The sequence below is a fragment of the Ovis aries genome, chromosome X (genome assembly GCF_016772045.2).
Source record: "Ovis aries strain OAR_USU_Benz2616 breed Rambouillet chromosome X, ARS-UI_Ramb_v3.0, whole genome shotgun sequence".
Taxonomy (NCBI): Eukaryota; Metazoa; Chordata; class Mammalia; order Artiodactyla; family Bovidae; genus Ovis; species Ovis aries.
In genome coordinates, this window is record NC_056080.1 from 63,971,620 (window position 1) to 63,993,238 (window position 21,619).

At 40.8% G+C, this 21,619-nt stretch overlaps 2 protein-coding genes across 10 annotated transcripts in view; both read left to right on the plus strand.

Moving 5' to 3' along the window:
• NONO (non-POU domain containing octamer binding) overlaps window positions 1-15,263 on the plus strand; it is a 27,429-nt gene extending 12,166 nt beyond the window's left edge. The window contains exons 1-11 of one of the 3 annotated variants that reach the window (XM_012106875.5): window positions 2,175-2,251; window positions 7,310-7,480; window positions 8,469-8,662; window positions 9,961-10,262; window positions 11,054-11,149; window positions 11,348-11,544; window positions 11,889-11,973; window positions 12,405-12,507; window positions 13,021-13,060; window positions 13,286-13,395; window positions 14,052-15,263. In XM_012106875.5, the coding sequence (XP_011962265.2) occupies window positions 7,330-7,480; window positions 8,469-8,662; window positions 9,961-10,262; window positions 11,054-11,149; window positions 11,348-11,544; window positions 11,889-11,973; window positions 12,405-12,507; window positions 13,021-13,060; window positions 13,286-13,395; window positions 14,052-14,186 (1,413 nt within the window). In that variant the 5' untranslated portion in view covers window positions 2,175-2,251; window positions 7,310-7,329 and the 3' untranslated portion in view covers window positions 14,187-15,263. Of the gene's footprint in view, window positions 1-2,174; window positions 2,252-7,309; window positions 7,481-8,468; window positions 8,663-9,960; window positions 10,263-11,053; window positions 11,150-11,347; window positions 11,545-11,888; window positions 11,974-12,404; window positions 12,508-13,020; window positions 13,061-13,285; window positions 13,396-14,051 lie in introns of those variants that run through there. The other 2 variants (XM_004022172.6, XM_042241984.1) reach the window with 2 other exon arrangements.
• Window positions 15,264-15,823: 560 nt separating this feature from the next.
• The window catches only part of ITGB1BP2 (integrin subunit beta 1 binding protein 2), a 38,047-nt gene continuing 32,251 nt past the window's right edge, over window positions 15,824-21,619 (plus strand). For 6 of the 7 annotated variants that reach the window (XR_009598888.1, XR_009598889.1, XR_006058316.1 and 3 more), the window contains exons 1-10: window positions 15,824-15,941; window positions 16,204-16,253; window positions 16,344-16,400; window positions 16,478-16,608; window positions 17,308-17,402; window positions 17,510-17,568; window positions 17,711-17,781; window positions 17,896-17,995; window positions 18,251-18,364; window positions 18,563-18,625. Coding sequence is in view for 2 of the 7 variants with exons in the window: in XM_042241986.1 (XP_042097920.1) it covers window positions 15,878-15,941; window positions 16,204-16,253; window positions 16,344-16,400; window positions 16,478-16,608; window positions 17,308-17,402; window positions 17,510-17,568; window positions 17,711-17,781; window positions 17,896-17,995; window positions 18,251-18,364; window positions 18,563-18,625 (804 nt within the window). In the remaining 5 variants the exon portion in view is untranslated. Of the gene's footprint in view, window positions 15,942-16,203; window positions 16,254-16,343; window positions 16,401-16,477; window positions 16,609-17,307; window positions 17,403-17,509; window positions 17,569-17,710; window positions 17,782-17,895; window positions 17,996-18,250; window positions 18,365-18,562; window positions 18,626-18,981; window positions 19,384-21,619 lie in introns of those variants that run through there. The other variant, XM_004022175.5, reaches the window with a different exon arrangement.

A 21,619-nucleotide genomic window follows, 5' to 3' on the forward strand; every position in this document is an offset into this window, starting at 1 on the left:
AGCTGTGTTACCTTTACCTTTTCAGTTCAATTCAGTCGCTCAGTTGTGTCCGACTCTTTGTGACCTTTACCTTTAGCATGATACTATTATTTGATTTGCCTACAGTATTGTTTACATTAACATTTCTCTGCTTATGTTGTGATTGCCTTAAGAAGATACACAAAAGTACAAGTTTTCTTTTGTTATTTTATTTGGTTTTCCAATGGTGTAAACAGCTATGGTAATTAAAAAGTTAATTTAAAATGTTATTGAATCCATAGCTTTTTTGTAACTTTGTTTTTCACTCAATGTATACTAAAAACAATCATGCCAGAATCTGTAAAATATTTGATGTTAAAAGTCCTTATAGATCTTTATGCATTTATATAAAAAGATAGCTAAAGTATTTTTAAAATGAGAAAGCCATGGCCCAGAAAAATATATGTAGCTTAATCCTTCATGTATAAAAAGGTAGAAACTTTTCTCTTTGACCAGGACAGTGTAAATATAGAAAATAGAAATGCAAGAATGCAGTCATAATTGTAACCACTGGGATGAACAGGAGAGAATTTTCTCTTTTTACTCCTGAGTATTTGTTTTTGTTTTCTGTAAGCAGGAAAAATGTCTTTTTCAGGGTAGAGGTATTAATTCGTTTTTCATTATAGAGGTGTTGCCTGCGTGCCAAGTTCCTTTAGTCATGTCTGACGTTTTTCGACCCTGTGGACCATAGCCCACCAGGCTCTTCTGTCCATGGGATTCTCTAGGCAAGAATACTGGAGTGGGTTTGCCATGCCTTCCTCCAGGGGCTCTTCCCCACCCAGGGATTGAAGTCCAGTCTCTTGTGCCTCCTGCATTGGCAGGCGGGTTCTTTACCACTAGCGCCACCCGGGAAGCCCAATAGAGGTAGTATTTATTCTCCAAAAGTTTGGTAATCATTGGTATTGATATGTCCAACATGGTAGCCACTAGCCTTGTGTGACTGCTTGAATTTTAGCTAATTAAAATGCAGTGGAATTAATAATTCAGTTCCTCACGCACACTCCTATTTCAAGTTCTCAATGGCCACATATGGCCAGTAGGTACACCCATATTGAACAGAGCAGAAATAGAACATTTCTGTCATTGCAGGAGGTTCTAGACAATGCAGATTTAGATCACTGTGTCCCCACATAAGGTGGCGCCAGTGGGAAGACCCTGAAACCCTGAGTGTGAGTTAGTGGGAATTAACTACAAAGACCTATCAGGTGAGCAGTTGTTGTCCTCGATTAGCCACAGGGCTAGCTAGGCATTATTGAAAAATTGGCATCCTTTGGAGTACAGAAATCAGTCTGATCTGGAGGCCTAAAATGTATCCATGGCAATGATGACACCTGTTGATTCTCTCTGTAAAGCACGGGAACAATAATGATGTTTGGACTGCTGGGTTCCCTGGTTACCATGGAAATAAGAGTGCTGGTTACAATTCTGAGTAATTACGCAGAGACTGAAGTATCGATCTCCCCTCCTCGCTTCCATCCCTTTCTTTAACCATAACCATAGTGATGACTGTTTCAGCTGGGCTTCATGAGTCCACCTGGCAGCAGGAGAAGCAACTAAAAAATGTGATTAAGTAAGAAGTGTCAGAGTGTAAGTCTTAATGAGGAAATGTGAAAAAAGAAACATGGCGGGGCATTTTTTTTTTTCCTGTAGAAAAAAGCGAGATCTACTACACTGAATACAATGACATTGTTACTCTAGCTGTTTGCACAGGCGCAGTGCAGGAATTCTCAGAGCACGCCTACGCGCACATTATCTCTTCTCTTTCCCTCTCTTTCCACTTTCCTCTCTCTCTCCCTTTTTCCCCCTCTCCTCTGCCCCTCCCATCACTTGGTCTTTCGGTCTTTCCATTACTTAGTTGACGTCTCTCCTTTCGACCCTCCACTCCCTACCCGTTTATCCCCCTCCCCCTTTCCTTTTCCGCCTCTAGCGGACGCAACTTGCGCAAGCGCACTCGCTAGAAAGCCTCGCTCTTTGTCCCCATCTGTCGTTCACACGAACTCCAGTCTTTCACATTCAGTAGCCAATAAGATCGAAGAAATGGTGGAAAACCGATTCCACCTCTGGAGATAAATGTTGATTGGCATATCAGATAACCAATAGGGAACGCCACTTTGTACCCCTTGGGAGGCACCGATCTCCGCCGTCTCGTTTCCGGCGGTCGCGCGCTCTTTTCTCGGGACGGTAAAGGCCGTGTAGCGTCGCCGTTACTCTGAGCAGAAAACAGTCGGTGAGGGTGAGTATGGGGTCGACTTAGTTCTTGTTCGAGAGAAGAGTAGGATTTCTAGCGACAATCGGTGAAGGAAGAGATGACGGTGAGGCTAGGTTTGAAGGAAGGTGGGCCGTTCGTTCTGCGGCCCCTTGAGGCCTTGTCTCCGCGGCCACACGGTCTCCTCATCCCACCCGCGGAGGCCCATCGCTCTCCGCTGGTCTCGCCTTCTGCTTTAACCTGATTCCCGTTTCCCTTCCCTTGCCGTTTTTTTGTGCAACACATCTTGGAAGCTGAATCTTGTCAGTAAGTTCCCCAATCGTTGAGCCGCCCTGGGCCTGAGGGTGTGGGGTCTATTATCCGAGAGCCCTGAAGTCGCGGCTACAGGAGGAGGCGCTTTGTCGGGCGCTCCTCCTCTCGACCTCGTGAGGCCGTTAGTTCCGGAGGAGAAAGGGGGCCCCCTCCCCTACCCCAGCGATGCTTCTTTGTCAAAACTCTGAGCTGGGAAGTTCATCTGCTAGTCCAGCCCTTGCTGTTTTCCTAGGCAGATTCCTGAAGACTTTTTTTGTCCTGTTGCCTGTCTACTCGACCTGTTTATAACATTACTTTTTAAAAAATGAAAATTAATTTTATGGATTTCCTATCGGTATTTTTACCTTTGGAAAAACTGTTCTCGTAAGCTGCCGCTTTGTGTTCTTAGCAGAAGTCGAGGTTAAAGAGGACTGGGAGGCACTTTGTTATCTTCAGTCAAAGTTGAGGTAGGGGTAGGGTTGTCAGAGAAAATACAGGACACCCTGTTAGATTTGAATTTCACGTAAACAACAAATTTTTTTAGTATACATGGAATGGGACACTAAAGATTTTTTTTTCAAAACCTGAAATTCAAATTTAACTGTAATGTGTTTTTATTTGATACATCTGGCCACTCTTAATAGGGGGATCCTGGCTAGATTTATATTGTCTTTGTCCATGTTACTTATTACTAAATGAAAGGTCCTAAGAGATTCTTGGAAAAGGGCCTTACCTGGCCAGTGCCTCCTGCAGCTTTCAGGCTGGTCCACATCCAGGCAGCCATTTCCATCTGGTAGATTTTTACCAGGTTTCCCCCCCACACAGTTTCCACTTAAAAGTTGATCCTTTTCCTGAAAATTAAGGGGGCATTTTATTTAGGTTTCAGATATGTGGTGTAGTGTTTGGTTTGTGCAGTTGTGTTGCAAATAGCCCCAGTTTTTCTAACAGCAATATGTATTTGCTCTCAAGAAAGTCCATCAGGGTTAGTCTTTGGGGCAAATAAGTAGACATAAATCCTTACTGTTGACCTTTATGATTTATTCCCTTCTCAGAGGCCCCAGTGGCTAGGGGCAGTGAATTTATTACCCAGATATTTGCACATATTTCCAGATTATATTGGTGGTCATCATCAGAAGTACATTACAGAGACAAATGCTTACTGAATACTTGCTACTTTGTGGGCACTGTTTTAGGTGATTTATACAGTATTATTTTGTGTTCACTGTTGAATGACTTCTTGGGAAATAAACTGAAGGGAAAGAGTAATGATTGGCATTATGGAGACATTTACTCGACACAAAGGTAGGCAGTTTGGTTGTAAAAATAATTTTTGCTAGAATCCAGAAGAGCAAGGGAAGAATGTAATTGATGAAATTTGTCTAACTGGAGCACCGCATATGTAGAAATAGGGGTGGTGATTGTCAGCAAGAACAAGTAGCTGTAATGTCCATTATCTGGTTTGGTCAAAATAACCAGTCCTGTGAGATAGATGTTACCCCCATCTTACAAGTGAGGAAACTACTCAGAGGTTAGGTGACATTTTAGTAAGTGTTTTGAATTCTAAAGTCTAAAATCAAGGTGAGTTCAATTACTCAGTTTATACCATAGCAATGAGCATGAGCTTTAGAGTTCAGCAGACCTGAGTGCTACTCCATGCTTCATCACATTTGTGTGACCTTGGATGTACATCAGTTTTCTTATTCAGAAGATAGTTGTGAGTATTAAATGAGATAATATAGGCTTAGCACAGTGCCTGACATTCAGTGATCAGTTAATATCTGGTATTAACATCTTAACTACCACATTGCACTTTCTAAAATAAAAAATAACTTCCATTGAAGTAATTCTAAATAGTTTAAAACATCCCTATGATCAAAGAGATAATTTCTACTAAGAAATTATAAAATGGCCTTTTTGAATGGAGTGGTGAGGTGTGATTAGGATGTAAATATAGAGTTTTTAATATTTCAGTTTTGAGTGGATCTCTGTAAAGATTTCTAGTAACATATAACATTGTGGGTTCCTGAATGGGATGCAAGATATTGAGGCTGGGGCCACTGACTCTTAAATTAAAGGCTGGAGATTTTAAAAAAAGGTGAGAAAGACTCTTTGGATTCTAGCCAGAGGTAAGAAGAAATAGTTGGAGAAATGGCTATGAAAATAATTCACGTTTCTGCTATAGGCTTTTGGGATCAGGGGAATGGGGGTGTTTAATATGTAGGACTCATAGGGGAAAACATCTGATGCTAATGCCCACCTTACCTATCCCCAGCTCTATTTTTATGGTTTAATTTCTTGTATCTTACTTTTAAAAACATTTTCTCTTTTTTTTAAGGTGTCAAATTTGCTCTGAAACTGTTGCACTTATTCACAGTATTTAAAGTTGTTAAACTAAAAAAAATAATAATAAAATAAAGTTGTTAAACTATAAACTATGTGGCAAAAGTCACAAAGGTGTTTAATAAGAATTTATCCTATGGAGATATTTATTGCAGCATTATAATAGGAGAAAGCTGAAAACAGCCTAAATGTCTCATAGGGAGTAGTTTAGTAAATTAGTGTACATCCAGTTGGACTTTATGTGACCATTAAAAATTATAATTAAGTTGACACTAGGAATGAGAAAAGGGTGAATATAAAATAGTGCATTTATGGTTGCAGTTTTGAAATGACAGTATATGTTTTTAAAGGTTAAGAAGCGAAAACGGAAATTGTGGGAGGAATATCTGTTCATAGAGGTGCCCCAAGACTTAGCTGAGAGCATTGGTTTATAATAGTGACAAATTATAAATAACCTAAGTGTCCTGGCACTATAAGGGCTTGGTTGACAGCAGAATACAGAGTCCATTAACAATAAATGTAGAAGATTTAGGGACATGGAGTATACCATTTAGAGTACATACAAATATGTAAATAAGTGACTGAAATGGCATATCAAAATGTCAACAGTGACTTTTTCAGTGGTCAGTCTTTGGGTTTTTGTTTTATTGTTTTCTATGTTAAAGATGTAGTTTGTACTTTATTAATGAAGAACAAAAGACTGATGAAATGATATACATGAGAATTCAAGTTTTGGCTTGAATGTCAGATTTCTAGTGAGGCCAAACTCACAACTATTTAAAATTGCAAATTTTCCCCTTCCACTCCCTGTCCACTTTCCCCTCCTCTCAACTTTTTATTTTCTCCTAGCACTAAACCTCTTAAGTACTATGTAATTTAATTATTATGTATATTTTCTCTCACTGGAAGGTTATCACTGCTGAAGGCAAGACTGTTCATTGATTCATCCCAAGCACCTAGAATAGTGTCTAGCAAATAAGCATTTGGTGAATAGTTGTTGAATTAATGTAAAAAATTAATAAAAAAGAAAAAGTCATTTTTATCATTTTGTTACTGGAAAGCCAGTTATAGAGACTATTTCATGGATGTAGTTTTTAAATCTTAAATTATATTCTTAGAATAAATTATTAGAAGTAGAATTCCTGAGTTAAGAAATATGAACATCTTGATACCTCTTGTTACCTGTTGTCTTATAAAACAACTTTATACAGAACTTAACTGCATTGATATTTTCAGTTTTGGTAGGATATGATATAAAAAATGTATCAATGTTAAAGTTTTATACACATAAGTGTCTTGTATATTCCTCATCCAGAATCAACAGCTACCAAGCCTTTGTCACATTTTTTTAATCTGAGGAATAGAATTTATTTTAAGGGAATCATGATGTTAATAATACAGTTTTTGGAGAAAAGATCATTTTCTGCATCTTTCTTTCAGTTAAATCTGACTGGAGGGTCTTATGTTTAGGATAAAAGATTCATGATTGATTTTTGTCCTTTAATTTACTGGAAAACTGCCCTTGGATAAGGGAGATAGTCCTCGGCTGATCCATTAGGAAATTTCCATCTTAAAACCGTCAACTTTTGTATTCAGCCTGGATTATACCAGGAATTTTCATTTTAATCTTATGGGTTTTTGGCCATGCCTAGTGGCTTACAGGATCTCTATTCCCCAGTCAGGGATTGAAGCCCAGCCACAACAGTGGCTTGGAATCCTAACCACTAGGCAACCAGGGAACTCCCTTATTGATTTTAAATGACAAAATTTAAGATTTTATGATTGTATATGTTTGTATTGGATGCTTTTATTACTTTGATAGTCATTTATCTTTCTATTATGGTTAATAATGATATTTAATAACAATATATGCTAGTACAGAATTAGTATTTTCCCATATTCATCTTCATAGCTACCTTGAGAGGTAGGTGTTTTTATTATCCCTTTTATAACAACTTAAGGAAATGGTTCAAAAGTAATTTACTAGTAAGTGTTAGGACCATGTTTCAAATATAAGTATGTCTAAATCTATACAGCCCATACTCTTCCACAGTATCAACTATAGGCTAGGGCTGCAAGGTGCCAAAGAACAAGACTTACTAGTCCTCGAGATAACGAGAATCTATTTCAATCATTGTATTTTTAAAGTGTGCTTTAATATTATGATAGGGCCATTTTTTAGGGAGTAGATTATTTTGGGAAAGTCACTTCAATGCATGTAGTTATTGAACTGGAAGCTTCCTCAAGTCATTCTTTTGCAAGCTGTTCTTATTTAGTACTTGTCTAGTTTCTGTGTGCAATATAACTGCTAGTGCTGGTGGTTTTAGATGGTTGAATTGTACTCTTTCACCATACCTATTTGAAATAGTACCATAGGTGATTAATTGACATGTAAGTCACCAGGAAATTAGTGACTGAATATGTTCTAAGCACTGAATGTGTCTGACATTCCAGTTTATTTTTAGGGTACAAAGATGCAGAGCAATAAAACTTTTAACTTGGAGAAACAAAACCACACTCCAAGGAAGCATCATCAACATCACCATCAGCAGCACCACCAGCAGCAACAGCAGCAGCCACCACCTCCACCAATGCCTGCAAATGGGCAGCAAGCCAGCAGCCAGAGTAAGTACATGCTAGGTAATGAAGTAGAAATAGGTTCTGTCTTGGGAATAGTTTCTTGATTTTTAAATTCGACTCTTGGGATTATAAAGGAATGGGCTTTTGTGGCACACCTTTGTTGTTCTTTTCCCTATTTACCTCAATACTTAGGATAGAAAAAGGCTGATTCTCTGAAAAGGAGCAGATATGTAGGATAGCAGTTGAATACAGGTTGCTTCGCTGCATTGGCACATCGTTTTGCTAAACACTGTGGTAATTGTATGACCAGTAGGTAGAGAAAATATAAAGAAGGTTTTTAAGACTTAATGGAGAAGAAATCTGATACTGAGTATTATACTTTTAGCCTAGGGCCTCTGCCTCCCTAGTTTTAATCAGAGTAAAAGATCTTTAAAGATATGTTCTCATCCATTCCACTAACTTTGAGCACCTCTTGCATGCGTCTAAAACTACAAACAACCTCATCTTCCTTATTTCTAAAAATTCCTACAAAGAATACTCTTTCCTAACTCATTTCTTTTCATTACCCCAAGCCTGAAAGAATGGGAACTGTTAAGGTTATGAAGATTGACTTGGGATTGGGAAATAGGGCAGTTTTTTTGTTTTGTTTGTTTTTTTTTGTAATTATGTTTTAAATGTAAAAATCCAGTCACTTCTGACATAGAGCTCCTTGACTTGCTTGGTTTTCTCTTTGACAGTAGCTCTTGTATTGTCTTTCTGTCTCTTGAGTTAGTCTAGGTTGGCTCCTGGACCACAGTAGAGCTGTTGAGAAGTCCGTCCTCCCTCCCTCCCGCCCCCAGATCTCTGCATACTGCTTTCACATTCTAAGTGCAATTTAACCACTGATAAGTGGTTAGTGGATAGATTCCATTGGGAAATGGTGTTGACTTCTTTATAGCAATTACATTTCTTATCTAGCAGCAGTTGTAACTCTTTGAGGATATGACTGTAAATCTCTCCCCAATCTTTTAAGTGACTATGTTTCTTCTCTCAGATGAAGGCTTGACTATTGACCTGAAGAATTTTAGGAAACCAGGAGAGAAGACCTTCACCCAGCGTAGTCGGCTGTTTGTGGGCAATCTTCCTCCTGACATCACTGAGGAGGAGATGAGGAAACTGTTTGAGAAATATGGGAAGGCAGGCGAAGTCTTCATTCATAAGGACAAGGGCTTTGGCTTTATCCGCTTGGTAAGCAGCTGTGTGCTCTAAAAGGTGGTGAAGCTAGGAAATGATGGCTATGGAAAATTAGGCAGTAGAAATAATTCTCAGATGATGTTTGTAAAAGCTTATAGTTGGTAGAACAGGACAAAATGCAGATTTTATTTTAATTTTTCCTGATAGGTTTTTGTTTCAAGACAACATAGGTTTATTTGCCTAGGACTCTGGGGCTTAAGTATGCCCTTTGGAACTTTTTTTAATTGGGAAATTTCAAGCATATAGAAGTGGAGAGAATAGTGCAGTGAACCTGTACATACTTGTTAACCCAGCTTCAATAACTATCAAGTCATAGTTAATCTTGTTTTTTCTGTACCTTTCCCCTGTTTACTGTCCCCTACAAATACTTTTAGTAAGTTAAGATTTTTTCCTGAAAAAATAGGAAAAGACTTTTAGTAATGATCAAGATTTATATAATTTATTTCCAAAGCCTTTATGCATGTATTATTTCACTTAAGAGTCCTCAAAACCATGAGGGGACAGTTTTATATCTTTTTTTTTTTTTAATCTACTTTGAAAGAAAAATTTTAATTGCTAAAATCCACATAATATAACATTTATCATAACCATTTTTAAGTGTAGATGTCTGATTTTATTTAGGAAATGTGTTTAAGTGTGTGGGGGAAACCTTTTTGGGCATTATCTATCTCCATAAATGAGGAACATAATGTGCTAGTAAGATCACTGGATGTTATAGTCAGAACCAGTCTTCATTCCAGATCTACCACTAACTCAAAACTGTATGGGCAAGTCATTTTTTCTGGGGCTCAGGTTCTTCTTTAAGAATGTGGAGGGGAGGGTCCCATCAAGGTCTGTGGTTCTAAAGAGGTCTCTTGGAGGGTGTAGTGATTCTGATTACTCTGGTACATAGCTAGCTGAAACTAAAATAATTCTGACTTCTGTATTGTAAGAGTAGGTTTTATGCTGGTCATTGTCCAGATTTAACACTTAAGAGAATAGCTTGTCATACTGATGACCATGTAAGTGATGTTAACTCTAGAATTTCCAGTTGATTTATTACAAGGCCATCAGAGCAATTAGGTTAACCAAAGAATTATCTGAAACACATGAATCCGTCCTTCCAGTTCCATCCTTTTTGTTTTGTTTTGTTTTGTTTTGTTTTCGTATGCTTGTTGCCAAGGGTTTTGGGTTTGGTTTTTTCTTTTTTTGAGACACTGAGGTATTGAGCTATGGTACTTTAGACTCTTGATGGCTGTGTAGGTGGTCATTGTTCAGCTGTTGAGTTATTCTGACTTTTCTCTGCTTCCTAGGAAACACGAACCCTAGCGGAGATTGCCAAAGTAGAACTGGACAACATGCCACTCCGTGGAAAGCAGCTGCGTGTGCGCTTTGCCTGCCATAGTGCATCCCTTACAGTCCGAAACCTTCCTCAGTATGTGTCCAATGAACTGCTGGAGGAGGCCTTTTCTGTGTTCGGCCAGGTGGAGAGGGCTGTAGTCATTGTGGATGATCGAGGCAGGCCCTCAGGAAAAGGCATTGTTGAATTCTCAGGGAAGCCAGCTGCTCGAAAAGCTCTGGACAGATGCAGTGAAGGCTCCTTCCTGCTAACCACGTGAGTGAGGGGTCATTTTCAGAAACATACCTTAAATGCTACTTCCTTCTGTGGTCTGGGGAGTTAACCTCTAAGAACCATGTTCTTGTGTTCATTTAGAAGACTAGATACTATCCAGCTCTCTGGTAGGGTTTTCAGTATAATCTTAAATTAATGGAAATGGTATGAGGATTAAAAGATAGACATTTTCAGTAAGTTGTCATTTAGTCAGTTGTTAAACCTCCCCTTACTGTGAAGTTTTAGAACTCGTAAATTGTTTTGTGCATGCAGTATCTCTCTTAGTATTTATTCCAAGTCATTATTTTGAGTTCTGAGTTGTTGTATCTGAGCTAAGTTGAGTTCTGAGCTTACCCAGTTGTATCCGACATTTTTGTGAACTCATAGACTGTAGCTCACCAGGCTTCTCTGTCCGTGTACTTTCCCAGGCAAGAATACTGGAGTGGGTTGCTGTTTCCTTTCCAGGGGATCTTCCCGACCCAGGGCTCAAGCCTGTGGAACCTGTAGCATCTCCTGCATGGCAGGCGAATGATGGCTGCAATGGGGCAGCCCCACACTTAAGTACTTTACCTACTTAAAGGCTGTGTTCAGAGATCTGAACCCTAACCCCAGATTCCACAGAGTTCTATTTAAAGAACTTGGTTACTTGGGACTAGGTGTAAAAGCACCTTCAGAAGTATGTTTAATTGTTTAGTGCTGACCCTTAATTAGTTCATTGTGCCACTGACTCGTAGAGAGGGAAGACTAATGAAGGTTATACTTTGACTAACACTGAGTGTTTTTCTTTCTCCCAGATTTCCTCGACCTGTGACTGTGGAGCCCATGGACCAGTTAGATGATGAAGAGGGACTCCCAGAGAAGCTGGTTATAAAGAATCAGCAATTTCACAAGTATGTGATCCTGACAGATTCCCTGTTAGTTGTTTGCCTATTTATTCTTAAGGAAGCTTGTAATGGGTTGTGTAAAAGAGGCAAGTCTTTGCTGTATGTGTTCAGTGGCAGCCATTGTCTTGGCCCTTGGGAGGAATGTAGTGTTTAGTTGGGAGAATCTTGGACAGAGTTTTAGTAACCCAGAAACCTTATCAATAGAGAGCGAGAACAGCCACCCAGATTTGCACAGCCTGGCTCCTTTGAGTATGAGTATGCCATGCGCTGGAAGGCACTTATTGAGATGGAAAAGCAGCAGCAGGACCAAGTGGACCGAAACATCAAGGAAGCTCGTGAGAAGCTGGAGATGGAAATGGAGGCTGCTCGCCATGAGCACCAGGTCATGCTGATGAGGCAGGGTGAGTATCTACCTAAGGCTTAAAACTAGAAGAAGGACAAAATAACTTTTTTTCAGGAGTTTCTTTGTATCAATCAATAGAGAAAGGCCTAAACTTCAGCTTTTATTCTCTGAAATATTTTGTTGATCTTGGTAGGCAAATGAGCTTGGAGATGTGGCAGAGGATACTGGATTCTGTGGAGAAGGAAATAATAGGTTTGACTTCATTTTTGGAATCTGGATACCTCGGATGGCCACTCAGGAATTAAATATCCCCTTTGCTTTCTGGATCTTTATTTGTGGAAAATTAATGGGCCTATATGAGGAGGGTGAAGAATACTCTGAATCAGTCTGTTGTTTTTCTAGATTTGATGAGGCGCCAAGAAGAACTTCGGAGGATGGAAGAGCTGCACAATCAAGAAGTGCAAAAACGAAAGCAGCTGGAGCTCAGGTAACTTTTTTTTCCTCCAACCCTTTTTCTCCGACAACTCTAAAAGGTAATGTCTTACTCCTGCTTCTTAACCACCATGCTATCTCATGCATTTGTAAATATGTTGGCAAATATTTCCTGGCTGCTTCTCAAGTTCTCCCTTTAGGTAGATGTTTTGACTGCCCATGGTTCTGTGAATTCTTGGGACTGCGCTAAAGAGGAAAGCAGCTGAGTGATTGGTCTCATGAGGCTGGCTCCTTTGGGAAAGAACTTTTTCCCCTAAAGGACATATCGGGGTTGTTTTAGGGCTGGGCCGACTTAACAGTTGCCTGGAGAACTAAGGTAGTTTTCAGTGGGCTCTTGGATCTCCTTGGCTGAGTGCCCTATTAAGACAGATAATCTGTTCAAGTTCTGGAATGCCTGTGCTTAAATATCTTGGTGACTCTGTGCAGGCAGGAGGAGGAGCGCAGGCGCCGAGAGGAAGAGATGCGGCGGCAACAAGAAGAAATGATGCGACGACAGCAGGAAGGATTCAAGGGAACCTTCCCTGATGCGGTATATCTCTCATGTGCCCATGATACGACAAACTCACCACTAGGATTAGGAAACAATAGGCTATGACCAATTTTTCCATTCTGTGACACTTCTTTTAGAAAGAAGCAGTCATAGGAAGGAAAGGTAAGGTTTGAAGAGGAGCTCTTTTTGCCTCACGGGCAATTTAGGATGAAAAGCTGGGGCTAGTGTGTGCTGTTTAATCTCAGTGACTGCAGGATCAGATAGATTCAGTCCTGTAGCAGCCTTGCCTGGTCTTCTGATGTCCTCAGCAGTTGTTGTACAGGTTGGAGCCCTGAAAGAAATCATGTGTCTCTCCTTTCATCTCTCAATTTGTTCCTAATAGGAAACTCGACTTGTGTCCTAGTAGCTCTAAACTTGAGTTCATTGTACAACTACAGTGAGTTAATTTAAAGAGCTGTTGCAGATGTTCTTTAGTATGTGGTCCTTAGTGGATTGTGGTAGAATGAATGCAGTGCTGTCTTGGACTGTCCTGAGTGTTTTTTTGTTTTCCAGAGAGAGCAGGAGATACGGATGGGTCAGATGGCTATGGGAGGTAAGGGCTTAGGAGATTAATGGTACAGATTTCTTTTTTTGTCTCATCTCTGGTGAACTATGTAGCTTCTCCTACCTAGTCCAAATTTAAGGGGCTTGACATTTCTGGAAGCAAATTTTGGTGGGAGGGTAACATGTCTTAGCCCAGAGGTCTTGGCTTGTTTCCCTTGGTGTAGATAAAGAATGTCAATGTCTGTCTCCTCTACTGATCACTACTCTGCTTTAGGTGCTATGGGCATAAACAACAGAGGCGCCATGCCCCCTGCTCCTGTGCCAGCTGGTACCCCAGCTCCTCCAGGACCAGCCACTATGATGCCAGATGGAACCTTGGGATTGGTAAACTGCAGAGCTTTATAGTAGCTAAATGGTGATAGGAGGAAGGACTTTGCCTTCATGGTCCTTGGGCCTGCTACAAATTAAATAGTTTTTAGGATCACTGTTATCTATAAAATGTTAACCTCAAGCTCTTTGAGTCTTGTGCAAACCCAATCTTAAATTGTATTTTATCTTCTGACTGGCTAGTCTTGATTGACATTTTTTGCTACCCTGGGTAAATAGGTTCCCTTTTGGAGGGAAGGCAACAAAGGTTAGGCATTATATGAAATACATGCGAGTCCAAAAGATTTGTGGCTCATGCAATCCTGAGGTGGTTTAGTTGTAGTGTCAGAATGTTTACTTTGAATAGGGTTAAATTTGCCTGCCCTTGTCCATATACCTAGTTCAGGAAAAAGGACTTGGCTAACATTTATCCAGCCCAGGAATTTAGTATATAATGTTACCTAGCCTGTAGGAATCAGGATAAAAAGTTAAAGATGGTTGGGTAGACCTGTCAGCAACTTCCTTTTTAGGGTTATCCACTATAGTTTAAACAGGCTTAGTCTCCCTTACCATCAGGAATGTTGAATGGAAGTGGCCTCCAGGGGAGGGACTATGGATGGGTGAGAAGCTAGGGCACAGGTTCTATTATAACATCATTCTCTTTTCTCCTTAAGACCCCACCAACAACTGAACGGTTTGGCCAAGCTGCTACAATGGAAGGAATTGGAGCAATTGGTGGAACCCCTCCTGCATTCAACCGTGCAGCTCCTGGAGCTGAATTTGCTCCAAACAAACGTCGCCGATACTAATAAAATTGCAGTGTCTAGTTTCCCAAAACCCTTAAAAGAAGGACCCTTTTTGGACTTAGCCGAATTCTACTCTGGAAAAGTGTTAGGGATTCCTCCCAATAGTTTAGGTCTTCCCTGCCTGTAGTACTCTAGGGAGTATGTTGGAGGCAGAGGGTAAGGGAGGGGTGATATTTAACAAATCAGTTCTATGTGGTATATCCTTTCACTAATCAATTCTGTGTGGTGCATTCCTAAAATCTCATGTGATTGTTGAGAGCCTGCGAGGGCCAGGGAGCCATGGCAAAATGGATCCAATTAGAGCCCCCATTAATCTTAATCATTCCACTTTTTGTCCACCCTGTTCTATTTGCTTTCTTGAGCCCCCCCACCCCCCACCCCAGTCGGTAAAGAATCTGCCTGCAATGATGGAGACCTGATTTCGATTCCTGGGTCAGGAAGATCCCCTGGAGAAGGAAATGGCAACCCACTCCAGTATTCTTGCCTGGAGAATCCTGTAGACAGAGGAGCCTGGCAGGCTACAGTCCATGGGGTCACAAGAGTTGGACACGACTTAGTGCACTGTCTCACCCCAGAGATCCTGCCACATATACCACAAAAACGAAACATCCCCCAATGACCTTGGCCCCACTGTTCCAATCACTCCCAGGTGGGAATTCAGGCACATGTCCACAGAGGTCACAGACAACATACATACGGTTCTGTTATGTCCCATATATTACCCTTTCATGTCCCAAGGAAGACATTTTCTCTTAGAGATTTTCATTTAGTATATCTTTAAAAAATCTTGTGTTAAACTTGCCTCCATCTTTTTCTTGGGTAAGGACAACCCAGAAATGGCCCTTTTGTGTCTGTGATGTTGCCATTCACAGCTTTGATAGGCCTAGTACAATCTTGAGAACAGGGTTGCTGTATGCTGAATGTCAGACGGTAGCTCTTAGCTTTGCCTATCTTAGGTAGTTATGCTGTGCATTTTTTATTGGTGTACCATGTTTGATTTGTCCCTAATACCTTTGAAGTTTTTCTGAGAAATGAAATAATGCAACATGAACTTATTAAAATACATTTTAAGCCTTTTAATTTTCTGTGCTGTTTTTGAAGGGGGGAGGAAGGGAAGTTCTGTCTCAGATGAGTGCAAGGCTATAAGAATAATCCTTTATGACCTTTTGCTTAAAATATTAATTATCTAGGCAAACATGGGAAAGTTAGATGTATACTATGGTCAAAGTGGTTGAAGATCCGGTGCTATTGGTGGTACACAGAAGTAATGAGGATGGGAGGAAAGCTGCTGCTTTGAAAGAGGAAGAAAATGGGCTGGAGGAATTGGGGTACCTTCAGCAAACTGGGAGGGGGCTTAAAATTGGTTCTTTGTTTCTGAGCAGGCTTGAACTTGGCATGGTAAATCTAAAACAAGTCTCAGCAATGGTTAGCTGACCTCACCCAGGTTCCAAGCCCTACTCTGCCTGATACTTTTTTCTTAAGCCTCAGAGCTGAAATGTTCCTGAGTTCTTCCCTATTGGCTGGGAAGACCAACTGAAGTTCCCTTGCCCATGTTAGGAGGTGTACGCCTCCTGAACTAAAGATAGAAACAGCTGGCCTTTCCAGGCAGCTAAAAGCCTCCAGACTAAGAGGTGTTCCCCACTCGGCAGCCAGACTCCTTGAAATACCCTTTCAGTAATTCTACCAACGCCTCCATGTCTCTACTCTGCCATAACAAAGGCTGTGGGCAGCATTTTGACCCCCAAACCAACCTTCCTGGTGAGTAATCCTGACCTTGCCAGGAGCTCTGTGGGTGCTAAGGGAGTTGTCAGCTGTAGGCAGTCTGTTAAAGGAACAGAAATTTAGTGTGTACCTGCCTTAGTTTAATTGGTCTGGGTGTTCTTCAGTCTTTACTGATATATATATATATATATATATATATATATATATATATTTATACCATATGGAAAGATTGTCAGCATATAAACCTGGAAAAGTAAGGATTCCTTTCCTTCCTTGATCTTGTTACTGGTATCCACAGATTCCTGTTACCATCACCCTGGGGTCCCAATCTTCCATGATGCACTTAAGGTGAGGAATAGGGAAGGGGGGAGTAGCAAGACCATTTTGCAAAAGAAATGCAGCCAGGAATCTAAGCTGAGCTGGGTGTTTTGTTACCAGGGTTGGTCCTGCTGCCGGAAGCGAACTGTAGATTTCTCTGAGTTTCTAAACATCAAGGTAAATTCTTTACTTTTGGGTATTCTGCCCCCAATAGAAGGATTCCATCCCTAATCTTCTTTCCCTATCTATACTAGGGCTGTACTGTGGGACCACACTGTGCTGAGAAGCTCCCTGAGGGCCCTGGTACAAGCAGTTCACTTCAGGAGCAAAGACCTCCGAATGTGATTCCAAAGTCAGCAGAGACTTTGCGTCGGGAGAGGCCCAAGTAAAGAGGAGGTCCCTGGGTTTTTCGTACATTCATTGAGCTTTTTAGGAGTGATTAATAGGTCATTGAGGTTTGGGAGCTAGAGACCAGAGATATGAGGAGACCCAAGTGTCAGGGCTTGGTGTATGTTTTGTGCCTTAGGGGAAATTTGTCCAGAAATAATGTCCTTTGATCTTAAGATGGTATGGGGTATGATGGGGTAGGTATTTTGAATCAACAGAGTAGATAGCCTCTCACAAATACATACTTTGTTATAATACAAGGGTGATTGTTGAATGAATTGGGTTTTTTTCTTTTTGGGAGAGTTTTAAAATATGTTTTATATATTAAGAATGTAGTAGTATTGGCAGCCAGGAGGTTGCCAAGAAGAATAAATCAATTTTGTGGCAATAATATGAGCAACAGAAGAAAGTCTACAGTTAATCAGATGGAGAAAAGGGAATGATGCAGTTGTATAGAAAAATATGGATTTAGAGCAACTGAGTAGATTGGCAAGAGAAGCCCTGGGGAATTCCCCAGGGTTCAAGGATTTGGCATATCCACAGAGAAGAAGATTGGCAATGGGATTGCTATCCATCTTCTCTAACTCTGCCCTACTTTCACCAGACTTCTTCAATTCCAATACCACTGGTGGGAAGGTTGGCACTGTTGGTCACAGTTAGTGGGTCAGGACTAAATCACCGCACCCATACCCCCTAGGTCAGAGTTGCTTCCAAAGTTGCTTCCGCTAAATATATCCCAAGCCCTGGAAATGGCACTGGAACAGAAGGAATTAGACCAAGAACCTGGAGCAGGTAAGTGGGTCCTTAGTAGGACAGGTTTCACAGGCTGGAATTTAGTGAAAGTGGCAGTTGGGTGGAAGAAATGAATAGCGTTCCTGACTCTTGTTTTCTTTGCCCAGGAGTTGACAGTAGCCTGATCCGGATTGGGGCCAGCTGCCAGAACCCAGGATGTGATGCTGTGAGTGAGAGTTTCTGGAGGACTCAAGCGTGTGTTTGAGAGATGTGATGCCCGAGGGATGGCTGGGTATAGATGTGAGGCTGCATACATTTTTATTCATTCTGATCTGATTCTTTTCCTGATTCTCCTTTATCTGTCTTAGGTATACCAAGGCCTAGAGAGTGATGCTACTCCGTGTACCTACCACCCTGGAGCACCTCAATTCCATGAGGGGTGATGAAGGGGACTGGGTGGGCTGTGAGACAGGTTTTTCCCAATATTGACCTTTAGATTGGAGTGCTTGTGGAGAGGGGAAAGGAGATTAAGTGAATTCTATTCCTACCTCAGGGTGAAATCTTGGAGCTGTTGTGGCATCCAGACCCTGGATTTTGGGGCATTCCTGGCACAGCCAGGATGCAGAGTTGGTAGACATGATTGGGGGAAGCAGGTAAGTCCTGACTTTAATGAACCCTTGATTAGAACCCAGTTCCCAAATAATTTCTCCTCCTTGTACCTCATGGCCAAGCTCTGTATCTTCTCCCTTTGCATGGACCAAATAAGATTTCTGCTCCCAGTGGTTTTGCAATATGAGGTCATGTTAATCTTTCTGACATTCCCTTGTTTCTTCTCCACATACACCATGAGAACGCCCCTTGGGATAAGAGTCCATTCTTACCATCCACATTTCACATCTTCTTTTTAGCTGCCAGCATCTTGCCGTCATGATTGGCATCAGACAGATTCCTTAGTAGTGGTGACTATATATGGCCAGATTCCACTTCCTGCATTCAACTGGGTGAAGGCCAGTCAAACTGAGGTGAGGAATCATCTTACAGGCTGAGTCGTCGTATGCAGTTAATATGTAGGCTCCATAGTCCTCTGGTAGAGCTCTAAGGTCAGGGTTATCTGACTGGCCTGTGGATGTAGGAAATACACCACTGGCCTGCTTCTGTGTCATAATAATGTGTTCTGACCTTCTGGGATTGTTCCTACCCCTGTAATTCTTTTCTCTCAGCTTCATGTCCACACTGTCTTTGATGGTAACCGTGTGTTCCAAGCACAGATGAAGCTCTGGGGGGTAAGTGAAGAGAAAGGGGCACAAGAGGGGGAGGCAGATGGGGTAAAAAGAAGGGCTGGACTGGAATGAATAGAGGGTGTCTTGAGGGATGAAGTTGTAGTGGGAAAGTGGAGGTTTTCTCATTTGCTTTGATATTCTCTCTCTCTCTCCCTCTTCTCCCTATTTTCTCCCCTTCCCCCCAACTCCCCTTTCTTTCCTCTTTCTCTCTCTCCCCTACTTATTCCTTCCCTATATTTTTCCCCATCTTGCATTTTTTATTTTTCTCCCTGTCATTCATCACCACCCTGCCCTGACCCCAATCCCTTTGGTTTCGTCATTTTCTCTTCTGTGTTCCTCTATCTTTCCCTCCTCCTCAGGTCATAGACGTGGAGCAGAGCTCTGTCTCCTTGATGCCATCTCGGGTTGAAATTTCCCTGGTCAAGGCTGACCCAGGATCCTGGGCCCAGCTGGAGCACCCCGATGCACTGGCTGAGAAGGCTAAGGCAGAGGTTGGGTTAGAGATGGATGAGGAAGAGTCTGAGGATTCAGATGATGACTTGAGCTGGACAGAGGAGGAAGAGGAGGAAGCAATGGGAGAATAGTGACACCAGACAGTCAAGTCTAGATAGGATCTCAGTGACTCCCTTAGAATTTCAGAGACCAGGATATGGTTGGCCATGGAGTGTCACTGAGCAGCAGGAGGCAGAAGGAGGGGAGAACAAAAGTGTCCAAACCATGCTGTTTTTTCCCTTAAATAAATCTTGTATTCTGCAGTTTCACATAGTGTTGTTCTCTCACCTCACTATCTAAGATTGCATTCATTCCCTCCAGCTTCTGTGTGTGTGTGTAACACACATGTGTGAATACAAGCACATGCAATCAATTCTTCACAACCACCAAGTATTTACTGAGTACTTACTACGTGCCCAGTTACATGTTAGGTGGTTTAGAGGTATCTGAGAAGCAGTAGGCTTATTCACTCCTGTTAGGAAAATTATACTGTGGTTGCCAAGTCAAGGCTAATCTATATGAGATAATAATAAACATTATCAAGTAGTTTAACTGAGTGCTAAATTGTGCAGTACAATTTTAAAAGCTATAGGAGTTGAGAGAATGGAGTGATTAATGTGGACTGTAGTAGAAAGGGAAAACACCATGGAACAAGTACATTTTTTACAGCTTTAATTAAATATAGTACACATCGTATACAATTTACCCAAGCGTAAGTGTAAAATTCAGGGTGTTTTTTTTTTAAGTATACTCAGAGTTGTGCAGCCACAATCAATTTTATTTTTATTTTTTGGCCACACTGCAGCATGTGGGATCTTAGTTCCCCAACCAGAGATTGAACCCATGCCCCTGTAGTAGAGCGCAGAGTGTTAATCACTAGACCACCAGGGAAGTCCCAACCACAATCAATTATAAAAGTTTTTGCCATTCCCAAAAGAAACCCTATACCCATTAGCAGTCACTCCCAATTTCCCCCCAAACTGATACAACCACTAATCTACTTTCCGCCTCTATGGATTTACCTATTCTGGATATTTCATACAATATGTGTTTTTTTGTGACAGACTTCTTTCACTTAGGATAATGTTTTCAAGGTTCATCCATGTTCATCCAACATGATGCTCATCCAACATCAGTACTTTGTTCCTTTTAATGACCAAATGATATTTCACTGTGTGGGTATAACACTTGTTTATCTCTTCATCACTTGAGGTATATTTGGGTTGTTTCTACTTTTTGGCTATTATGAGTAATGCTCCTGTAATAATGCTCCCATGAGCATTCATGTTCAAGTTTTTATGTGGACCTATGTTTTCATTTCTCTTAGATATATACCAAGTATACTTGGAGCGTAATTTCTGGGTCAAATGATAACTTTTAACCTTTTGAGGAATTGCCAGACTGTTTTCCAAAGAGGCTGCACCATTTTACATTCCCATCAGCTGTGTATGAGGGTTCCAGTTCTCTACATCTTAGATATCACTTGTTACTTGTCTTATTTAAATTACAGCCATCCTAGTGAGTGTGAAGTAGAATCTCATTGTGGTTTTAATTTGCTTTTTCCTGATGACTAATGATGCTGAGCATCTTTACATGTGCTTGTTGACCATTTTTATATCTTATTTGGAGAAATGGTTAAACCAAACCTTTGCCCATTTGTTAATAGGATTGTTTGTCTTTTTAGTGAGGTTTTTAAAAAATATGTTCTAGAGATAAATCTCTTGTCAGAAACATTTATAAATATTTTCTCCATTCCCTGTGTTGTCTTTTTACTTCCTTGGTGTCTTTTGATACACAAAAGTTGTAAATTCTTAGGAATTCTAATTTATCCATCTTTCCTTTGGTTGCTTATGCTTTTGAGGTCATATCCTAGAAACCATTGCCTAATACATGGTCATGAAAATTCATTCCTGTGTTTTCTAAGAGTTTTATAGTTTCATCTCTTTCATTTTGATCTTTGATCCATCTTTTAAAAAATACTTATTTATTTGGCTACACTTGGGATCTTCATTGTGTTATGTGGGATCTTCCATTGTAGTGCACAGACTCTGGTTATGGCACGTGGGCTCCAGAGCGCAGAGACTTCAGTAGTTGTGGCACATGGGCTTAGTTGTTCCATGCCACGTGGGATCTTATTTCCCCCACTAGGGATCAAACCTGCGTCCCCTGCGTTGCCAGGTAAATTCTTAAAAGTTTTTGTATGTGGTATGAGGTAGGGGTCCAACTTTATATTTTTGCCTATAGCTATCCAGTTATCCCAGCATTGTTTGTGGGAAAGACTATTCTGTCCCCACTGAATTGTCCTGGCACCCTAGTTGAAAATCAATTAACCATAAATGTGAGGGTTAAGAAATATATTTTGAGTGGAAATTTGAAGAGTAGGAAATTTGGATAGCTATGGAAGAGTAGGGAAAGCCAGGCTTGGGTAAGAAGGTGTTCTATTTTACTTTTTATGTTTTATTATAAATTCCAAAGGGCTTCCCTGGTGGCTCAGAGGGTAAAGCA